At 51.5% G+C, this 16,292-nt stretch overlaps 8 protein-coding genes across 8 annotated transcripts; 5 read left to right on the top strand and 3 right to left on the bottom strand.

Moving 5' to 3' along the window:
* Nucleotides 1–65: 65 nt before the first annotated feature.
* Nucleotides 66–1,596, bottom strand: BKA58DRAFT_465301 (monooxygenase; the record flags this gene model as incomplete). Its single annotated transcript, XM_046174956.1, has 1 exon — nt 66–1,596. The coding sequence occupies one exon, from the start codon at nt 1,594–1,596 to the stop codon at nt 316–318; it is 1,281 nt and encodes a 426-aa protein (XP_046028329.1). The 3' UTR covers nt 66–315.
* Nucleotides 1,597–2,187: 591 nt separating this feature from the next.
* Nucleotides 2,188–4,113, bottom strand: BKA58DRAFT_75571 (Alpha/Beta hydrolase protein). The gene is made up of 2 exons (XM_046175861.1): nt 3,955–4,113; nt 2,188–3,685 (listed from the first exon to the last, which is right to left on the bottom strand). Exons 1-2 carry the CDS (start codon nt 3,999–4,001, stop codon nt 2,602–2,604), a joined length of 1,131 nt encoding a protein of 376 aa, XP_046028328.1. The 5' UTR covers nt 4,002–4,113; the 3' UTR covers nt 2,188–2,601.
* A 403-nt stretch (nt 4,114–4,516) lies between these two features.
* BKA58DRAFT_75575 (uncharacterized protein) lies at nt 4,517–5,771 on the top strand. The gene is made up of 3 exons (XM_046175862.1): nt 4,517–4,645; nt 4,695–5,089; nt 5,140–5,771. Exons 1-3 carry the CDS (start codon nt 4,596–4,598, stop codon nt 5,559–5,561), a joined length of 867 nt encoding a protein of 288 aa, XP_046028327.1. The 5' UTR covers nt 4,517–4,595; the 3' UTR covers nt 5,562–5,771.
* Nucleotides 5,772–6,358: 587 nt separating this feature from the next.
* BKA58DRAFT_375300 (uncharacterized protein) lies at nt 6,359–7,448 on the top strand. The gene is made up of 2 exons (XM_046169402.1): nt 6,359–6,708; nt 6,759–7,448. Exons 1-2 carry the CDS (start codon nt 6,411–6,413, stop codon nt 6,806–6,808), a joined length of 348 nt encoding a protein of 115 aa, XP_046028326.1. The 5' UTR covers nt 6,359–6,410; the 3' UTR covers nt 6,809–7,448.
* A 919-nt stretch (nt 7,449–8,367) lies between these two features.
* BKA58DRAFT_75562 (uncharacterized protein) lies at nt 8,368–10,457 on the top strand. Its single transcript, XM_046175860.1, has 6 exons — nt 8,368–8,601; nt 8,655–8,790; nt 8,838–9,019; nt 9,069–9,177; nt 9,227–9,602; nt 9,654–10,457. The coding sequence occupies exons 1-6, from the start codon at nt 8,473–8,475 to the stop codon at nt 10,228–10,230; spliced, it is 1,509 nt and encodes a 502-aa protein (XP_046028325.1). The 5' UTR covers nt 8,368–8,472; the 3' UTR covers nt 10,231–10,457.
* Nucleotides 10,458–10,812: 355 nt separating this feature from the next.
* Nucleotides 10,813–11,901, top strand: BKA58DRAFT_75422 (tyrosine phosphatase-like protein). The gene is made up of 4 exons (XM_046175858.1): nt 10,813–11,289; nt 11,343–11,556; nt 11,617–11,756; nt 11,810–11,901. Exons 1-4 carry the CDS (start codon nt 11,064–11,066, stop codon nt 11,881–11,883), a joined length of 654 nt encoding a protein of 217 aa, XP_046028324.1. The 5' UTR covers nt 10,813–11,063; the 3' UTR covers nt 11,884–11,901.
* Nucleotides 11,902–12,311: 410 nt separating this feature from the next.
* On the bottom strand, nt 12,312–14,065 carry BKA58DRAFT_75345 (uncharacterized protein). The gene is made up of 2 exons (XM_046175857.1): nt 13,415–14,065; nt 12,312–13,365 (listed from the first exon to the last, which is right to left on the bottom strand). The coding sequence occupies exons 1-2, from the start codon at nt 13,858–13,860 to the stop codon at nt 12,525–12,527; spliced, it is 1,287 nt and encodes a 428-aa protein (XP_046028323.1). The 5' UTR covers nt 13,861–14,065; the 3' UTR covers nt 12,312–12,524.
* A 205-nt stretch (nt 14,066–14,270) lies between these two features.
* On the top strand, nt 14,271–16,150 carry BKA58DRAFT_435236 (ribonuclease H-like domain-containing protein; the record flags this gene model as incomplete). Its single annotated transcript, XM_046173320.1, has 2 exons — nt 14,271–15,281; nt 15,344–16,150. The coding sequence occupies 2 exons, from the start codon at nt 14,271–14,273 to the stop codon at nt 16,148–16,150; spliced, it is 1,818 nt and encodes a 605-aa protein (XP_046028322.1).
* Nucleotides 16,151–16,292: the final 142 nt, after the last annotated feature.

The raw sequence follows: 16,292 nt of genomic DNA, 5'->3' as shown, positions 1-16,292 counted from the left end.
TCTAAGCACATAGATAACATCCTCCATGCTAGCCCCATGTGGCAGGTGCACGGTTGTGACGTGATAGACGGGAGCAGGTGCTAGCGCGACATTAGACGGCATTAGCGTAGAGCTCATCCACATCATTGATGCGAATCATCATTGTCCAAAAGCCAGGTTGTTCAAATACTACTTCAAATAAGAAAGGTAGCACGAGGCTTGCACAAGCTATCCTGCGCTGATGCACACCACGTACAGATACCGTGCGCTTAAGGTGAGTTGCTCGGTCCGTCAAACACCAACAATATACCGACGTTGCTACCCGAGCAAAGCTCCCTACAGTCGCGCTTGTGCACCCCGCAAGTTCCTAGCAACCTCATCAAACCTCTCATAGCAGTCGTTCTCTGCATCAAAATTTAGCAGCCATGCCTCGCGTGCTAGGTGAATGGATTCCGGCCTCTTCGCTATCTCATCCCAGTTGGCTTTATGCCATCGCTCGCGCGTCTTAACCCCCGTCGCCTGTGCTTTGTGCACCCTTTCGTAGCGGATCTTCTCGAATGCTCGTACGGCTAAAGGAATGCTTTCTCTGCCAGCCAGTTCCAGACACGCCGCCAGTACAACACCGTCTTCGATGGATTGACTGGCACCTTGGATGGATGTTGGAAGAAAGGGATGCGCTGCGTCTCCAATCAAAGCGATACGGTGCTTTGGCGAGATGAAAGTAGGCAACGGATCACGGAAGACGAGCTTATGATCGATGAGACGCGCCCCTTTTGGCGTCGACCTTACAATCTCTTGCACGATGGGCGCCCATCCTTCTACATACCTCAAGCAGTCTTCCACTCTGCCTGGGAACTGCCAGTCCTCCTCGATATTCCCGTCGTCTACGTGAGTAAACACCCAATTGAACTCCTTGCCGTCTTTGAGCGACGATACCAGAAAGTGAAGATCTGGACCTATGAACCCAGAGTGACTGTCTCCATCTACGAGATGCTTCAGGGTTGGGTTGTCTTTGATGGCATCTCCAGAGAACCATGAGCGATACACAGCGTATCCCGAACTCTTCGGTTTGTCGTCAAAACCAAGCACAACTTTACGGCCGCGGGAACGAACTCCCTCTGCTGCAATGACTACATTGGCGACCATCTCTTCTCCATTGACTACCACGCCAGCCTTTTCATCGTCCTCGAAGTAATCAGTTACGCGTTGGCCCCACTGAATGTTCACTCCTCGATCGACAGCATGCTGATGAATAATACTGTACAGTTCTCCTCTATGCCCATTGATTCTCGGCCCCCATTCCTGTTCGGCCGCAAAACTCTGCCTGGTGACAAATTGTCCTTTCCAGTGGTACAGATCCAGCCATGTTGTTTTACGTGCCACCTCCTTCATCGCTTCGATGACGCCAGGCCAGCGCTCAAAGTTGCGCGCACCGTTGGGATCGAACGAGATAATGTCGCCGAACCGCGTTATGTCCTCTACATCTGCTGCTTTTTCGAGGAGGACGACTGTGTGGCCTTTTCGGTCGCATTCTATTGCTGCTGCGATGCCCGCGAAGCCTGCGCCTACTATGATTACGTTGATGCCAGACGGAGGGCGGCGAGGAAAGTGCGCCATAATGATGTGAGAAATAGCGTGAGTGCAGAAACAGGCAAGAGGGAAATTGCGTCTTTCGTCGTAGGTACGGTGGTCTCTTTTCCCGTATATACATTGTGGGGTCGGCTTTCATGTACGCCACAAGGATGGCCCCACATGCAGCCTGATTGGACTTACATTGGTAGCCGAGACCTGTAGGCTGCTGGTCTTCGCTCGGCTGCACTCTACTGTACTACTTCGTCATCTGTATTACTCCATCCAGTACGCGAAGCAGTATACCACGCGCGCTCGGGATGCACGTTACCATCTCTCCACTCCCCTTTCGCATGCACACTTCGTGTGACCCACAGACAAAGCTATCTATTTCTCATCTCTGTCATTCCTGATCAAGGATTTCAACGCCTCTTCCTCTTCTCAAGGTGCTGTGTCGCGTTTTTAGGCATGACCGCTGGTATCTCATCTTTACTCTTTTACTCTAATGTTGAACACTGCTCAACTTGCCTCCCTTGCTACATAACCAGCCTGAAAGCCCCGTCCTAGACACCGTAACCATCCAGAGAAATACTTTTCCTGTCGAACATATCGAACCTCTCATCTTCCGACCTCCTCTTGCATACCTATGTAGCTCGACAGGCACGCCGGTGAACTTTGGTACCTGGGGTAGATCAGATACGTGTTGCTCATGCTCGTCATAAGCGACGGGTCGGATTCAAGTTACTAGAGCTAGATCCCCTAGTGTCGGTTGCTGCGAACGGGTGTGATGCACCAATACTCCCACTTCTGTTCGATCAAGACCTTATTTGCTTTGCAAACTTGTTGTGGTACTTAGGCATGAAGCACACATGCTGCACACCAATCGCCGAAAGTTAACTTTTTCCAGCAATTCATCAGCTTCCTCCGAGCACTTTAGCCGTCAGGTCCGATGTTCGTAAGGTGGTGGCGGCTGCAGAGGGAGTATAGTTGACAAGCAGCCATGGTCGGAATCAGAACGTAAGTGCGAAGGTCTTGACGTTCACTCCGCCTCTACTATTTTCTATCACTCCTCAACCTATTCCAAAAGTCCGCGATGAACCCAGCAACGTCTGGCACCCGTTCCCGTACAACACCATGTCCAACTTGCGGGATGACAAAGATGTCATCAAACCCGATTTCTCCCAACTCCCGCTCTGTACAAACATCATCGTTCTCGCCCAGTACCACCAATGCTGGTATATCGGACTGCACGGCCTTCTCAAACGCATCATGATTATCCATCACACCACCGTCTCTAAACGCTGCAATCACGGATGCTGTATGCCCAGGATGTTCGCGCATCTGCCATTCCCTCACTGCCTCTGCAACAACTTCGCCTCTTCCAGCTCTTTCTCTCCAGTCACTTGGTACTACCAGCCGGCCACCTTCAAGGAAATGCAGGATGACTCTGCGTAGCTCATCGTCATCGTTGTCAACACCACAATCAAGATGATGCTGATCCTCTTCTGGAAAAGACGAAATAGAGAGAAGCCCAGCAGGCGCAACAAGCGTAACACTGCTAACGCGAGATGGTCGTGAGTTAACGTATCCGACTGTCAGGGAACCGCCGAAGGAAAAGCCGATAAGATGTGCCGATGGCCATTGTAGATGATCGAGTAGCGCATCAAGTAGCCTATGAAATGTCGTGGCTTCATGTGGAATCATCGGCGTATCGCTTAAGCCGTGACCCCAGAGATCTACCAACACGAAATGCGCGTTTGAAAAGGCATCATGTAGAGCGCGAGCCAGGGGTAGCATTCCTATCGCCGGGGTCTGGATGCCATGGACGAAGAGCACGTTATCAGGTGTCTGCGCGTCTGTGTGGGATACTGAGGGCGGTATGGAGTAGTATGCAGCTTTTCCATCTTGCGTTTGGAGGTATTGCGCGGGTGGAAGGAGGGCACCAAAGGTGGAAACAAATAATGATTCTGGGGGACCTGGAATGGGCGGTTTCGGGAGAAACGCGCTGCCAGACCGTGGGATTACGGGGTTTGTCCTGTGGGCACACATTGTGTCTCGATGCGAGGGATCAGGATGAACAGGATATTTGATGCTGCGGCTACGCTGCGGGTTATGAAACATCCTTGTAAGATACGGTCTACAGATGTCAGTCAAAGGGCGCGCTTAATGTACACATGACTCGTGGAGAAGGGGAGCTCCAAGCCGACTCTTTCTTGCGACCATCATGCTTCAATCTCCACAACTCTATCTCGACGATAAATGCGTTGTCTTTATCGTCGATTACATGCATCCGTTGTTATCTCACTGATCTATGGTCTCTCAAGCGCCCCAGGCCAAATGAGACGCAGCTTCTCCGCCAGGTCTTGAACGTCGATAGCCGGTCCTTGTCATTCGTGCCTCACTTACATTGTTTCTCGACCCGGCGCCGTCGCGCCAAGCTCATCAGCTAGCATAGTATCCTTTGATGTCTATTTGGTGTACTGGAAGCCACGATGCGCCTACGGAGGTAGCCAAAAGTGGGTCGGATTGATGAGTAACCACCGCCCGAAGCATGTCAGCAACTCCACCTTAGTAAACCCATCCTCCGTTGAGCTTAGGGGCGTTCACATTACACAGCGAATACGACCCATCGAGCCAATCGACACGATTTCTCTTCGCGTAATACTCACGCTCGCTGAATGTGTATGACGCTGACCGATCAGAGGTGGCTATCTTTAGATCTTTCCACGAATATCTTCGGCATGGCACCTCTACTCCGTGGGAACACACAACCTTCAACGACAATAGGGTTTTTCAGACGATACCGAGCTGGATGGGAATACATGACCGCAATTGCCCGGAATAGCAACAATGCTCCCAGCTTGGACGCTGGAGGAAAAGCAGGGTAGATGTTCTGTGGCAGGATGTCGACGAGCTTCTATATATTCGGCGCAGGGCCGCGATCAACAGTTGGTACAATCACAAGAATATCCACTTCCCAATTTCTGAGGTTCAAACATTGAAGCTTGAAGATTCCTTGGATAAATCGAAGTACTGTCACCTCCATCATGGGCGCACCAACATCCTTCTTCCAGATTAATGGCGTGGATATCACACAGTACGTTACCACTCACGTCGCACTTGCAAAATGCTCACAGCTCGTATAGTCTGTTCATCGCGTTCGGTGCCGTTGCGATCTGGTCTACTTTGACTCTTACAATCCGTCTTCTTACCACCTTGAAGAAGCGGTCTGGAATATATTTTTATTCCGTCTTGATCGCTGCCTGGGGTCTCACCATACGTCAAGTCGGCAACTTCATCCAATTCTATGCACCGAGATGTCCGTGGCAGATCGGGTTCACGATGCAACAGCTCGGATGGGTTGGCATGATCAGCGGATTTTCGATGGTACTCTACAGTCGACTCACCATTATCTTGGAAAGCCACAAAACGCGACGGGCTGTGCTTGGCATGATCGTCTTCAACGCTTTCGTATGGCACACGGTCATGATTACAGTACTATCAGGCATGAGGACAACGCAATATGCAGGACGTCCAAGTGGTAAATACCCCTTCCGAATGGAATCAAGCCATGCTGAATGCATGCTTTAGGCACACACAAATGGAAGAAAGTTCACGACCGCGTCGAGAAGGTCCAAGTTGTGACGTTTGCTGTCCAGGACATCATTCTTTCCTGTCTCTATCTACGTGCAGCATACCAATACCTGCAGGACCGGCTCACACAGTCGAGCAAGACACGGAGCGTCATGTGTATGCTTTTATTCGTTCAGCTCGTCGCCATCACACTCGATGTCGCCATCGTTTTCATGGACTTTGCAGATTATCTGCAGCTTAAATTTATTGTCTTCAGCTTTGCCTATGCTGTAAAATTAGAGCTGGAGTTTGTGGCGCTCAACCAGCTGGTTGAGCTGAGTAAGATGGGACTGCCAGGAATAGCTTCCATGGGTTTGGGGGCTTCCAAGACGGAGGAGAACGATACAACGGTGAAAAAGATGCCGAGCACCGCGTTGTAGACATTACCGTTGGCGAAGATGGCATCAGGCGAAACTTCATCGAATATGCGATCTTGTGCGTCGCAAAGTTCAGGGGGCACCTTGGATTTCATCACGACTCCGCGACCAATGGAGGCATGAACACTGTGGATGAACATACACGGACGTCAACAACTCGAAGCATACCACATCGTTCTATCGATTTCCCTCAGCCGACCCAAACCTGGCTTCGCCGTTCGGGTATAACCGTGCTGATTGTGGGGGGCCGCTTGCGTTCTCCTCCCCGGTTCGGGTGCCTGGTGACTGCTTCAACCAATAACAAGGCAGAGCGAAGCGCGAGGAGAGGCATGGCAAATTGGCAGCTTCCGCTCACATACACTGCCGCTGTCGCACAGCGCGTTAGTTTCCATGTCTAGATGTCAATGGCCAGACACTAAAGATCATCCATCAGCACGTACAATGATACCTACATTTGTGGCGCAGATGGTCTTTGTAGCGTCAACGTGACGAAGGAGTATTGTATCATACACCGACGCAGTATCTGCGATATTGCACTATCTGATACTGACAAGCCCGAGGGCCGACCAGCCACATACTAGACATGACCTCCGCAAACGGGACGACTGGTTCGGTCTCTACATTAAATGCAGTGAACAAGCAAGTCGAATCGAAGACACTAGACCTCGGCCTCCGCACCTGCCGAGAGGATGCACATGTAGCCCAAAGCCAGCTGACGCTGGACAAACTCTGCATTTCTCACCTCGATTTCGTCAGCAAAGATCATCGCTTTGCGAACATACTCTTTATTCCTGATCTTAGACAGCGCGGTTTCAGCTAACTCGCACGACAGATCGCTTGTGATCGGCGGTTATGACAATGCTCTCCTTTGGTGATGAACCAAACACGATGGCTAAGTCAAACTATGAGGACTGGAAAGGTCAGGAAGGCATGAAGGCTAACTTCATTAGGCTCGTGTTACAGTCAGAAGATGAAGGAACACAAAACATTCTCAACCACTCGGAGAAGCTGAAAACTTGCGTAGTGACGAAGCTCTCGAGCGTCGTATGGCTGCCCAACCCTTACTGGTCCAGAATTGCTGATGGAATGAGCATCGAAGCACACCCAATAGGTTCTTCTACGGCGCGGATAGAGTGCAGCCGAATCCGTCGTTCGTTCTACCCTCAACACTAGTTCGCCATTCGCGCTAATAGATGACAGAAACTTTATTGGACATCTCCGATCACCGCCGTTACTGTCACGATACTTAACGTGCAGCTCATGATCGATGAACCCTATACGGCTTCCGGTGAGCAGATCAAGGTTGACCCCAGGTTAACGAACGTTCCTATCGTAGGCTGCTCGGATATAAAGAACTACACTGTGCCCCAAGAGTCTGGAGGTATGTTTCTGGCTAGTGCCTACCTGCTGGCCAATCAGGACAAAGGTAAAATCACCATCACTCCGGAGTTTCCGGTACAGGGTATTTCTCACACCAACATTGATGGGCGTCAATGCTGTGAACAACCAGGTCAGTGTCGTGATTTTGTCTTCGGATGCAGCCATCGCTCTCCAAAAACCATACAGTGACGTAATCACGGGTGTCATGTAGGGTGCGATGGCTGCCCTGGTGATCTTTGCCAGTGCTGGCTGCCTGGTGTGGCGTTGCAGGCAAGTTTAGGGGACACAAGCATCAAGTCATGCGGAGCTGCAGGAAGTCAACACTACTTCACCTACCAACGAGAAGCATAGACATGGCCTCTCAAAAATGTATACTGGACAGGGCGTAAGTGAGTTGGGTGGGTCAACCACAGGTCATGCCGTGGATCTATACAATACAGGTAGATCGAGACGAGGTGTAACGAGTCGTCTGCAAGACAGATATAGGTGGCCCACAATGGACACCCCGTCCCGCGCCACCGTCGCGATGTGCATTTTGAGGTGCGTTCTGCGATTTACATTCAAGCTAGCTTCTGGGTTGTGTATCCTTCGCAATGTAGGGTCGCAAGCAAAGTTATAGTAGAGTGGAGCACCGCGCAAGAGCACATCGAAGAAGGTATGGCGAGCAGGTGAGCAGATATTTCGACGGACTCCCAATGGTACCGCGGTTTTCATCCTAAGCAGCCAATTAAACTATTACAGTAGCGTGCCGACTACCAGCACACCGATGCTTGCGTGCTCGAGAATCTTGCCGAATTGACCGATAGCTCGGCGAACTTTATCATCACAAGAATAATCGATCGCTATCCATCCATCGGCTTTGTGGGGGTGGAGCAATGATTGCTTCAAGGGGTCGCATCCTACCATCTATTACCGGCAGATGCGCTAACTCTTTGGGGCTGACTCGAGCCGCCTTGCACCGTCGTGGCGCAGGGATTAAGCCAGCTGTTGTGCATATCGTGAGGTATACCATTTTGTGGACACTCAAAGAGAGATTATTCCCATCGCTAATCGTCAAGGTCTCATCCTGGTAGAGTAAAGGAAGCTGACTCTGGAAGATCGCTCACTGCCACTTCACCAGTGGCCAAAATTGGGCGCCGTTGCGAGGTACAAGACGGCAGCTTCCATGACAGGTCTATCCCTTCCTTGGGCCCGAACAAAGCTCCACTAACTGCGTCGAACAGGTTTCGTGATGGAGCTCCGATCTACCCGCAACCGGCAAATTGAAGTTGACACCAACGGCACACATCATACAAGAAATGAGTCAGTTCCAGCGTATAGGTAAGTTCGGCGAGGTTACACGGCCTTTTCCGTGTGCTAATCTGTTGTGACTTCTAGAGCGAACTCTGCACTCTACACCAACGTGTTTGCCCAAGATCGCCGCAAATAACTTTCTTGCAGAAGTCCTGTGTTTGTCGGAGTACAATAACAGCTTTCCGAACATGAAAAGCAATTATAGTTGCCCGTGCACATCGTTGTAGAACACCTCGTCAATATGCTGCCTCTGTCTCCGCGCCGAGTGTTTGCCTTTGTGCTGCTGGTCAGCGTCTTCTGCTTCACGACGGATGCTGCCTCGCTAGACGATACGACACTAGAGGGATTGAGCCAGATTCCGACATGCGCCGTAAGATATTCATTGCACGAGAGGAAGCTTTTTTGTAGCTGACCACCACACAGCTACAATGTATCACTGAAAACCTGCCTGCCATCGGTTGCACGCTCCTCGACGTAGAGTGCCAATGTAGTTCCAAGAACTCGACCAAAATCTTGCAACCGTGCCTGCAGAAGCAGTGCAGTTACGATGAGACCTTCGGTATGTTTACCGCAGTGATTGGAAGCAGTAGCACTAATATCTTGCAGCTACGCTCCGCGCCCAAGCCTCTATTTGCGACAGGCCGCACGATGACTTATCCAACTCCATTCGGATCGTGGCATACGTGACGGGAATCATACCAATCATCGTGATTGTAATGCGCTTTGCTTCTCGATATGTAGGCGGCAACAAGCTCTGGTGGGACGATTGGCTCCATCTCGCAGCAGTCGTAAGTGTTCGATAGACAAGTTAGTTTTATCCCACTAACAGTTGTTGAGATCTTGGTCATCCCTATGACTGTTGCCCTGCTATTAAACCTCAAAGCTGGACTCGGCCATCATATATGGGACCTGACATATCCACGTGTCGTGGCAATCGGAAAATGGAGTACGCATCGATCTGCAAGCTCTAATAAACAAGTACTGACTATAGACAGCCTATATTGCTACCATCCTGTGGGGTGTCGAATTGCTTCTTATAAAGTACAGCATCCTTTGCTTGTATATTCGCATTTTCCCGAACGTCTGGTTGAAGCGCGCGGTCTTCGCCTTCATGGCCTTTACGGCTCTGTTCACCCTGCCCCTACTTTTCCTGGCTGCGTTCCAATGCATTCCAGTTCGCGCTATCTGGGACCTTCAAGAGCAAGGAACTGCAAAATGCATCGACTATATTGCCGTCTTGAGACTGACGGTTGTATACGAGATCATCGCCGAGACTATCCTTTTCAGTCTTCCCATCCCGATTGTATGGAAGCTGCAGATGAAGACTACAAAGAAAATCCAGCTACTCATCTTCTTTAGCCTTGGTATCTGGTACGTCTTGTCTTTATCATGTTCGATTTGTGTAATCTAATCCTTTCGAAGTGTTATTATCATGTCCATCGTACGCCTGCCATTTTTACCAGGGGTTGTCGACACTACCGACCCAACCTACACAGTGACTGGCACGTCGATTACCGGATTCACTTCCAGTGGAGTTGCGCATATATGCGCTGCCGTCCCCACCATCAGAAACCTGATACGATACTGCCAGAACGGGTTTAAGATGCCCACGAATGTTCCTTCAGGCTACACCTCGGACCCCAGCACCTACAACTCCACGAGCAAACGAAGCTACAAGTCATTGCAGGACAAAAATCTTGGCTCTGGTACAGCACAACAGCGAGGCAAAGCCTTGTCCCGCGATACAAAGGATCCATATCGCCTATCCGCAATCGTGGACGCCGAGAATGATGGCACAGTCGTGGAGCTACGTGCGATAGACTCCCCAACTCACGCGAATAGGTTGAATGATGAGGAACAGGATGTACAAGAAGGGAAGAGTCGATGGACTCAGCGCGTGGAAGAACAGCTTCCTACTATTGTTCGCGAATCGCCCTCGCCGGGGTTGGACGACTCAGCGTCTCAAAAGTCCATACTTCGTCAACACCCCTATTCATAAAAGCAAAAGACGAAAGATCAATGACAGATATGCCGCCCAAGAAAGTTATTTCGCCATTACCTGTACCTACTCTGGAGTTGCAACAACAGGGGCTGCTTTAGTGATGCATGCAGAATGCTTGGACATGGCCGCACTACTTCCTTTTGCTTTTTGAAGCTTACAACAACAGATGCAGAGGGACAATATCTTTGAGTTCACCCATTCATGTAGCGCAGACTAGTGGACGCATGCATGAGCTTGCGTCACACGTACAGTCGGCTTAAACGCGACTATGTGGGCGTACACTCAAAAGTGTAGACTGATACACCGGGTGGGTATGTAAATGACTGTCGCAAGCTTTCCAAACAGCGGTCTTGGCGAGCAATTCAGCCAGGCGTCTGCAATGCCTGTAAGATTTGGAGTAGCACACTGACATGTAATGCGAGCTCGTGCCGGTCTTGCTCTTTGTGGTCGTAATACTGATTTGGGTATAAGTGCTGCTTGATAGGGCAGTCTGCAATCAGTGATTACGTGTTTCCGATTGGCCAGTGCCCAGCCGACCCTAGCCAATGCAGTAGATGACAACTGAAGTTCGCGCTTGCGCCCAAGAACTAGAAGATGTGCGAAAGCTAAAAGCTAAAATCAGAGATATCCTAACACAGAATAATACTTCGAAGTTCGAAACGAGAGTTTACGAGTGCCCTTCAGTAGTGGAGTTACCGAGTTAGCCTCGGCTCATCGCCTACATTTGACTTGGTGGCCGATGGAAACCACGACGGCAATCTCTGCTTGCGCAATGTGTTCACTTATACTTCGAAGTGTCACCAGCTAGATCCTGAATAGCAGGAGCGAGAATGGCTAACCAACGTATGGAGCTTACTACGCCAGCAGTGACATGGCAACCTCGCACGATTTACCTCACCGCATACAACGTCCTCTTCGCATCGCTATGGGCATCGGTCTTCGTCCGAGCCGTCTCTAATGCTCGAATTGGCAAATTCGAGCTCTTTGATGCAACAGAACCATATGCGCGATGGATACAGACCGCTTCGTTGATAGAAGTCTTACACGCGGCATTTGGTATGTTCATTATTCCTACCTCTTTTTGTACATCTCATTGAGAACGATACTAGGTGTCATCAAATCTCCAGTCAGCACAACCGCACTTCAAGTTGTTACACGCGTCATACAGGTTTGGATGGTGTGGTACAGCTTTCCGCAAAGCACAGCAACTTCGCATGCTTATCTTGCCTTGCTCCTTGCTTGGTCGGTCGCAGACACCATCCGGTACCTGTATCTTGCGGTCAACATGCACGGGAAAGCTCCGAAAGGACTGGTATGGCTTCGGTATGTTCTCAAGCCACCCCATCCACTACTTGGGTATACCTAGGTAGCTGACTGTCCCAGGTATACCATGTTCTACCCACTCTATCCGGTCGGTATCGGGGCTGAGTGGTGGTTACTGTACCGGTCTATTGCCCCTGGAGCGAAGGTCAACCCAGTCATACCACCCGTCTTTTACTTCTGCTTGATACTGTATATTCCAGGTATGTACTCTTGTATGGCGGATTGTTTATACTCGAAATTCACATCTTCTTAGGTTCCTACACCATGTACACCTACATGATCAAGCAAAGAAGGAAGACACTGGGTTCCAGACGCAAGGTCCAGTAAGCGCATAGATTTGGTTGCGTTCCAGTACGAAAGTAGTCATATGCAAAGGATGGGAAGTCTTTTCGAACAGCTCTGCCTATGAGATGAGCTATCGTATAGCGATGTCCCAAGAGCTGAACATAGCCAGGAGGATGTGCTCAATCGCATGGCGTTGGTAAAACGGTGGAATCTTGTCCCGTGTTCCATTGGCTCTTCAAAAACAACATGTCGGATCATGTGTTGAAAACTGCCGCAGATAGATATTACAGCGTAAATCCGTCTTCATGCGATTGTTTGTCTTTTATTATATAGAACAGCACGCGTGACGTCATCGTCCCCTCGCATTACCAACCAAAGTCCTCTTCGTCACAGGTACAAAGTATGTTTATCCGAATTATCTAGTCCATTTCGTGCATTGATCCTATCTTCACCTGAGCCATAACGGCTAATGTCTGGAATGTGGGAAGACGCGCGCAATGGCATCAGCCCGGGACAGGCCAAGGCTGCAATGAAGACTAACGTATGTGAGATGACAGGACCAACATCAAGGACGAAGACGAAGAGCATGATGATATTGCAAGAGGTTAGCATGACCGACGGTAGTAATGTTTAGAAAGAAGAATATATAACCATAAGAACCGAACCCACATGTGGCAGACAGGTTAGATGTAGGAAACCTTGACGCCCATTCCCACGGTACGTCTCACCTTGTCCCACGCAGTCCGTATGATGCGTAGTATCCTCTCTCTAAGATGGCGCCTGCCAAACGCCAAGCCAAACGCCAATAAGAACAGTAAAGTACGGAAAAAAGCCATGGGATTGGCAGTCATGTGATGGGCGGTATCGGATATCATGGTGTGTATGTTTGCGAACATGGTAGATGCGCGGTTGTAGAGGCCGGGCGGTGGTGTGGTTGGTTTCTTGGCGGGCGTTCGGGAGGTGCGGGAAGACTGCGATGGCGTGGGTTGTGGTGTGGGTTGGGGTTTGCGGAAGCGCTCGTCTGAGCCGCGGGGTTGGCGTCTGTTTTGTTCCTCGCGTATGCGGCGTTCGTCTTGTGCGCGCGACTGCTCGAGGCGCTTGGCCTCGGTTTCTCTGCGGCGCTCCTCCATTTGCTCTTGTTGTTGCTGGCGTAGCTTCTCTTCGCGGGCTTGCGTGTCTTCCTTTTCTTCCTTGAGAGAGTGCAGTGCCAGCAGGAAGGCTTCCTTGCGCTCTTGGTCCAGCACCTCGGACATGGAGATGAAGTCGCGGGCGTAGTCCCATTCGTCGTTTCGTGGCAGGACGTGCAGGGTGTAGAGCTCAAGGAGCTTGATGCGCTTTTCCAGGTCGCGTGGGGTGTCGGTGCCGGTGTGTTGCCTACGATGGCCTGGCCGTTTGTCGAGGTATGCCGGAGAGGACATGTGCGAGGAGACGTCGAGGGCTGGGTTGGCCGTGGCGGAGAGGTACGTCTCGAGCTTCTGCTGGTTGAGGCGCTGCGAGGGCGCATGCGTGAGGAGGAGGGTGGCTCTATGTAGCATCAATACGCAGTCGCTCACCAAGTCAGGGGACTGCTTACAGGTTGACGACAACATCGGCGTCCACGTCGCCCTCGACACCCGCATAGCCGTCGCGGACCACGTGGTCCCAGATGCTGCCGTCGCGACACTGCGAGACCAATTGCTTCCATCGCGTGCTGCCAAAGGCGTGCTTGCCCTCTTCGGCGCCCAGCTCGACCACGGCATTGAGGAAGGTGAGGTAGAAGCTCCACACCTTGACCCGGGTGCCGCGTGACGCCGTCGCGACGGGCGCATGGCCCACGACGTCGGCCGCGTCGATGGGCGGCGGCGTGATGATGGGCTCGATGGTCGACAGCGCCTCGGGGAGTCGTCGCGTCAGGAACAGCTGGGCGGCCTGTCGGTACGCTTTGGCGATCTGCGACGACTGTTGCCGCGACGTCGAGAGCGACGAGATGGATGATGAGAGGTAGCGCGACCCGCTGACGTCGTCGTAGAGCGTCGCCATGTTTCGCTATGTCGCAACGTTCCAGGCAATGTTCCAGGCAATGTCCTCTGAGCTTCACGAGCGCACAGCCGTGGGTGACGGAGCGCCCGGTGTCAACATTTCGAACCTCGGCTGACCTCACCTCACCCGAACCGCCTTGGCGCGTCACCTGCCTCCGAGACCCCGAGCCATCTACGTTTGTATCAGTCTGTAGACGCTGTCAAGCCGCTTGACACCCGCTTGCTTGCGTCAAGTTCAGAGTCGGGAGCTAGACACGGGCTTTGTCGCTTGATCCATCGCTGCTAACCTCAACACTGACCAAAGACCACACAGCGCGCCGCTTGCACTTGCTTCGGCCAGACATCGCATCCCTCCGCACCCAGCCAACACAGCTCTACACAGCGCCTGCCCCATTTCCTCTGATTGCCAACATGGACGTCGACGCAGCTACCTTCCCACACCACTTGCTGGCCATCTTCATCCACATATCCGAGGCCGATTTTGTGTCTTTTGATCTCGAACTGTCCGGCATTCCATCGCGCATCCAAGACAAACCTGCACATGGCCCGGCGCGCTTCACCATGGAGGAGCGCTATGCCGAGACCAAGATGGGCGCTGATCGCTATCAGATCCTACAGGTAGGTATCACTTGCGCGCGCTTCGACTACGTTGCCAACAAATATGTCTTGAGGCCTTACAACATCAACATCAGCCCGCTTTTTGACGAACGCATCGACTTTGAGCGTGAGATCAAATTTCAGAGCGGCGCGTGTACCTTTCTTCTCAACAACGGTTTCGACCTGGGGGCCCCACTTGCCACAGGCGTACAGTACTTATCCCGCGAGGAAGCAGAGCGGGCAAAGCGGATGGCCTGGGATCGACTCGAGAACAAGAATCCCATACCCGATCTGCAGCTCAACTCGGCTGACGTCGAGTCGCTCGACTTTATGCGTAGGGTGAGGGAAGCCATTGAGAAATGGAAATCTAGCACTTCGTCGTCCTTGGACATTACAACTCACACAGGACTTTCCACATCGCCCGTGATACCCGTCATCACGCGATTCGAGAAGCGTCTCGTGCATCAGCTCGTGCGCGCCGAGTTCCCAGAGTTGGTGTCTATAGGACGCGGAGAGTGTGTTCGTATCCTCCATCTAGACCCCGTGCGTGAGGCCGACAACATGCGCAGGATCAAGAACCGCGTCAAAGAATCCATTGTCCGACAAACCGGTTTCCGCTGGATCTTCGAGGCTTTAGTCAAGGGCGGCGACATCAATCGCGCGGATCCACTTTATGTCGCACGCACTACTGGCACGATTGTCACTGCCGACGCACATGATATAAGAGATCGCTACGACAGAGCCATAGAGAGACTTAAGATCAAGCAGCCCGTGCTAGTCGGCCACAATATGTTCACTGACATTGTCTACTTTTATCGTACTTTTGTCGGCCAACTGCCTGCATGTGCAACATCTCCTCATTTGGACAACGCGCTAACTCCGTACAGGATACGCTGCAAGGCTTCCAGGATGCCATCCATGAGCTATTCCCCAACATTATCGACACTAAATATCTAGCGACTCATGCTGAAGGCGACCTCAACGCCTCCCCTACGCTACAGGATATTGCCGAGAATTCAAGTCAGCAGCCGTTGCCCCACATCGTCACACATGTCGACCATCCGAAATACCAAGAGGCCGAGGCCTTCCACGAAGCAGGCTATGACAGCCTCCTTACTGCCACCATCATGATCAAGCTCGCCGCCAAGCTTGGTGCGGAGCGAGGAGAACAGGTTCCGGCACCATTGCCCGACCGTTCCCGTAACAAAGCGAAGGGAGTGTTAGCGGAAGATGTTCAGGATTTTGTAAAAGATGGACGCGAGAAGGTCGACCAGCCCGTTCCCCTGCCCCCAGTGGAGCAGCCTCAACCCAAGAAAACAAAGAAACAAAGGGCCAAGGCTAAGAAAAAGGAGGCAAAGCAACAACGATTCGAAACTAAGAACCTATTCGACACGCTCAAAGCTCTGAGCCCTGAGGCCGAATCTTCCTCAACTGAAGATGACGGAGAGGTTAAGCTTCGTCAAGATAGTGAACTTGCGAAATGGGACGAACAGGTTCAAGACGTCGGCGGGTCATGGGAAAATGACGTCTACGTCCAAGATAAGACGGGATGGGTGCCGTTAGAGCAGGTTAAGCGACAACCAATGGAGCTCATTCCAGCCTTTGATTCAAAGTTTTGGAACGAGTTTGGCAATACATTGCGTGTGTTTGGCACTCAGGAAGCTGTCCTGAAGATTGCAAAGTGGGAGATTTGAATGCCGCGCAAGCTTGGGTTCAAGCTTATAAAAGTTAGAGATGGCACCAAGGTTCTCGTGGTTGTGTACAATCGTGGAGGAGCGTTGCAGGTCACCGACCATGCCCTTCCATCATAGACACATCGGCTCGGCAGCTGCCGCT

Source organism: Alternaria rosae, assembly GCF_020736505.1.
Source record: "Alternaria rosae strain MPI-PUGE-AT-0040 chromosome Unknown BKA58scaffold_2, whole genome shotgun sequence".
Classification (NCBI taxonomy): Eukaryota; Fungi; Ascomycota; class Dothideomycetes; order Pleosporales; family Pleosporaceae; genus Alternaria; species Alternaria rosae.
This window is presented reverse-complemented; position numbering and strand designations above follow the sequence as displayed.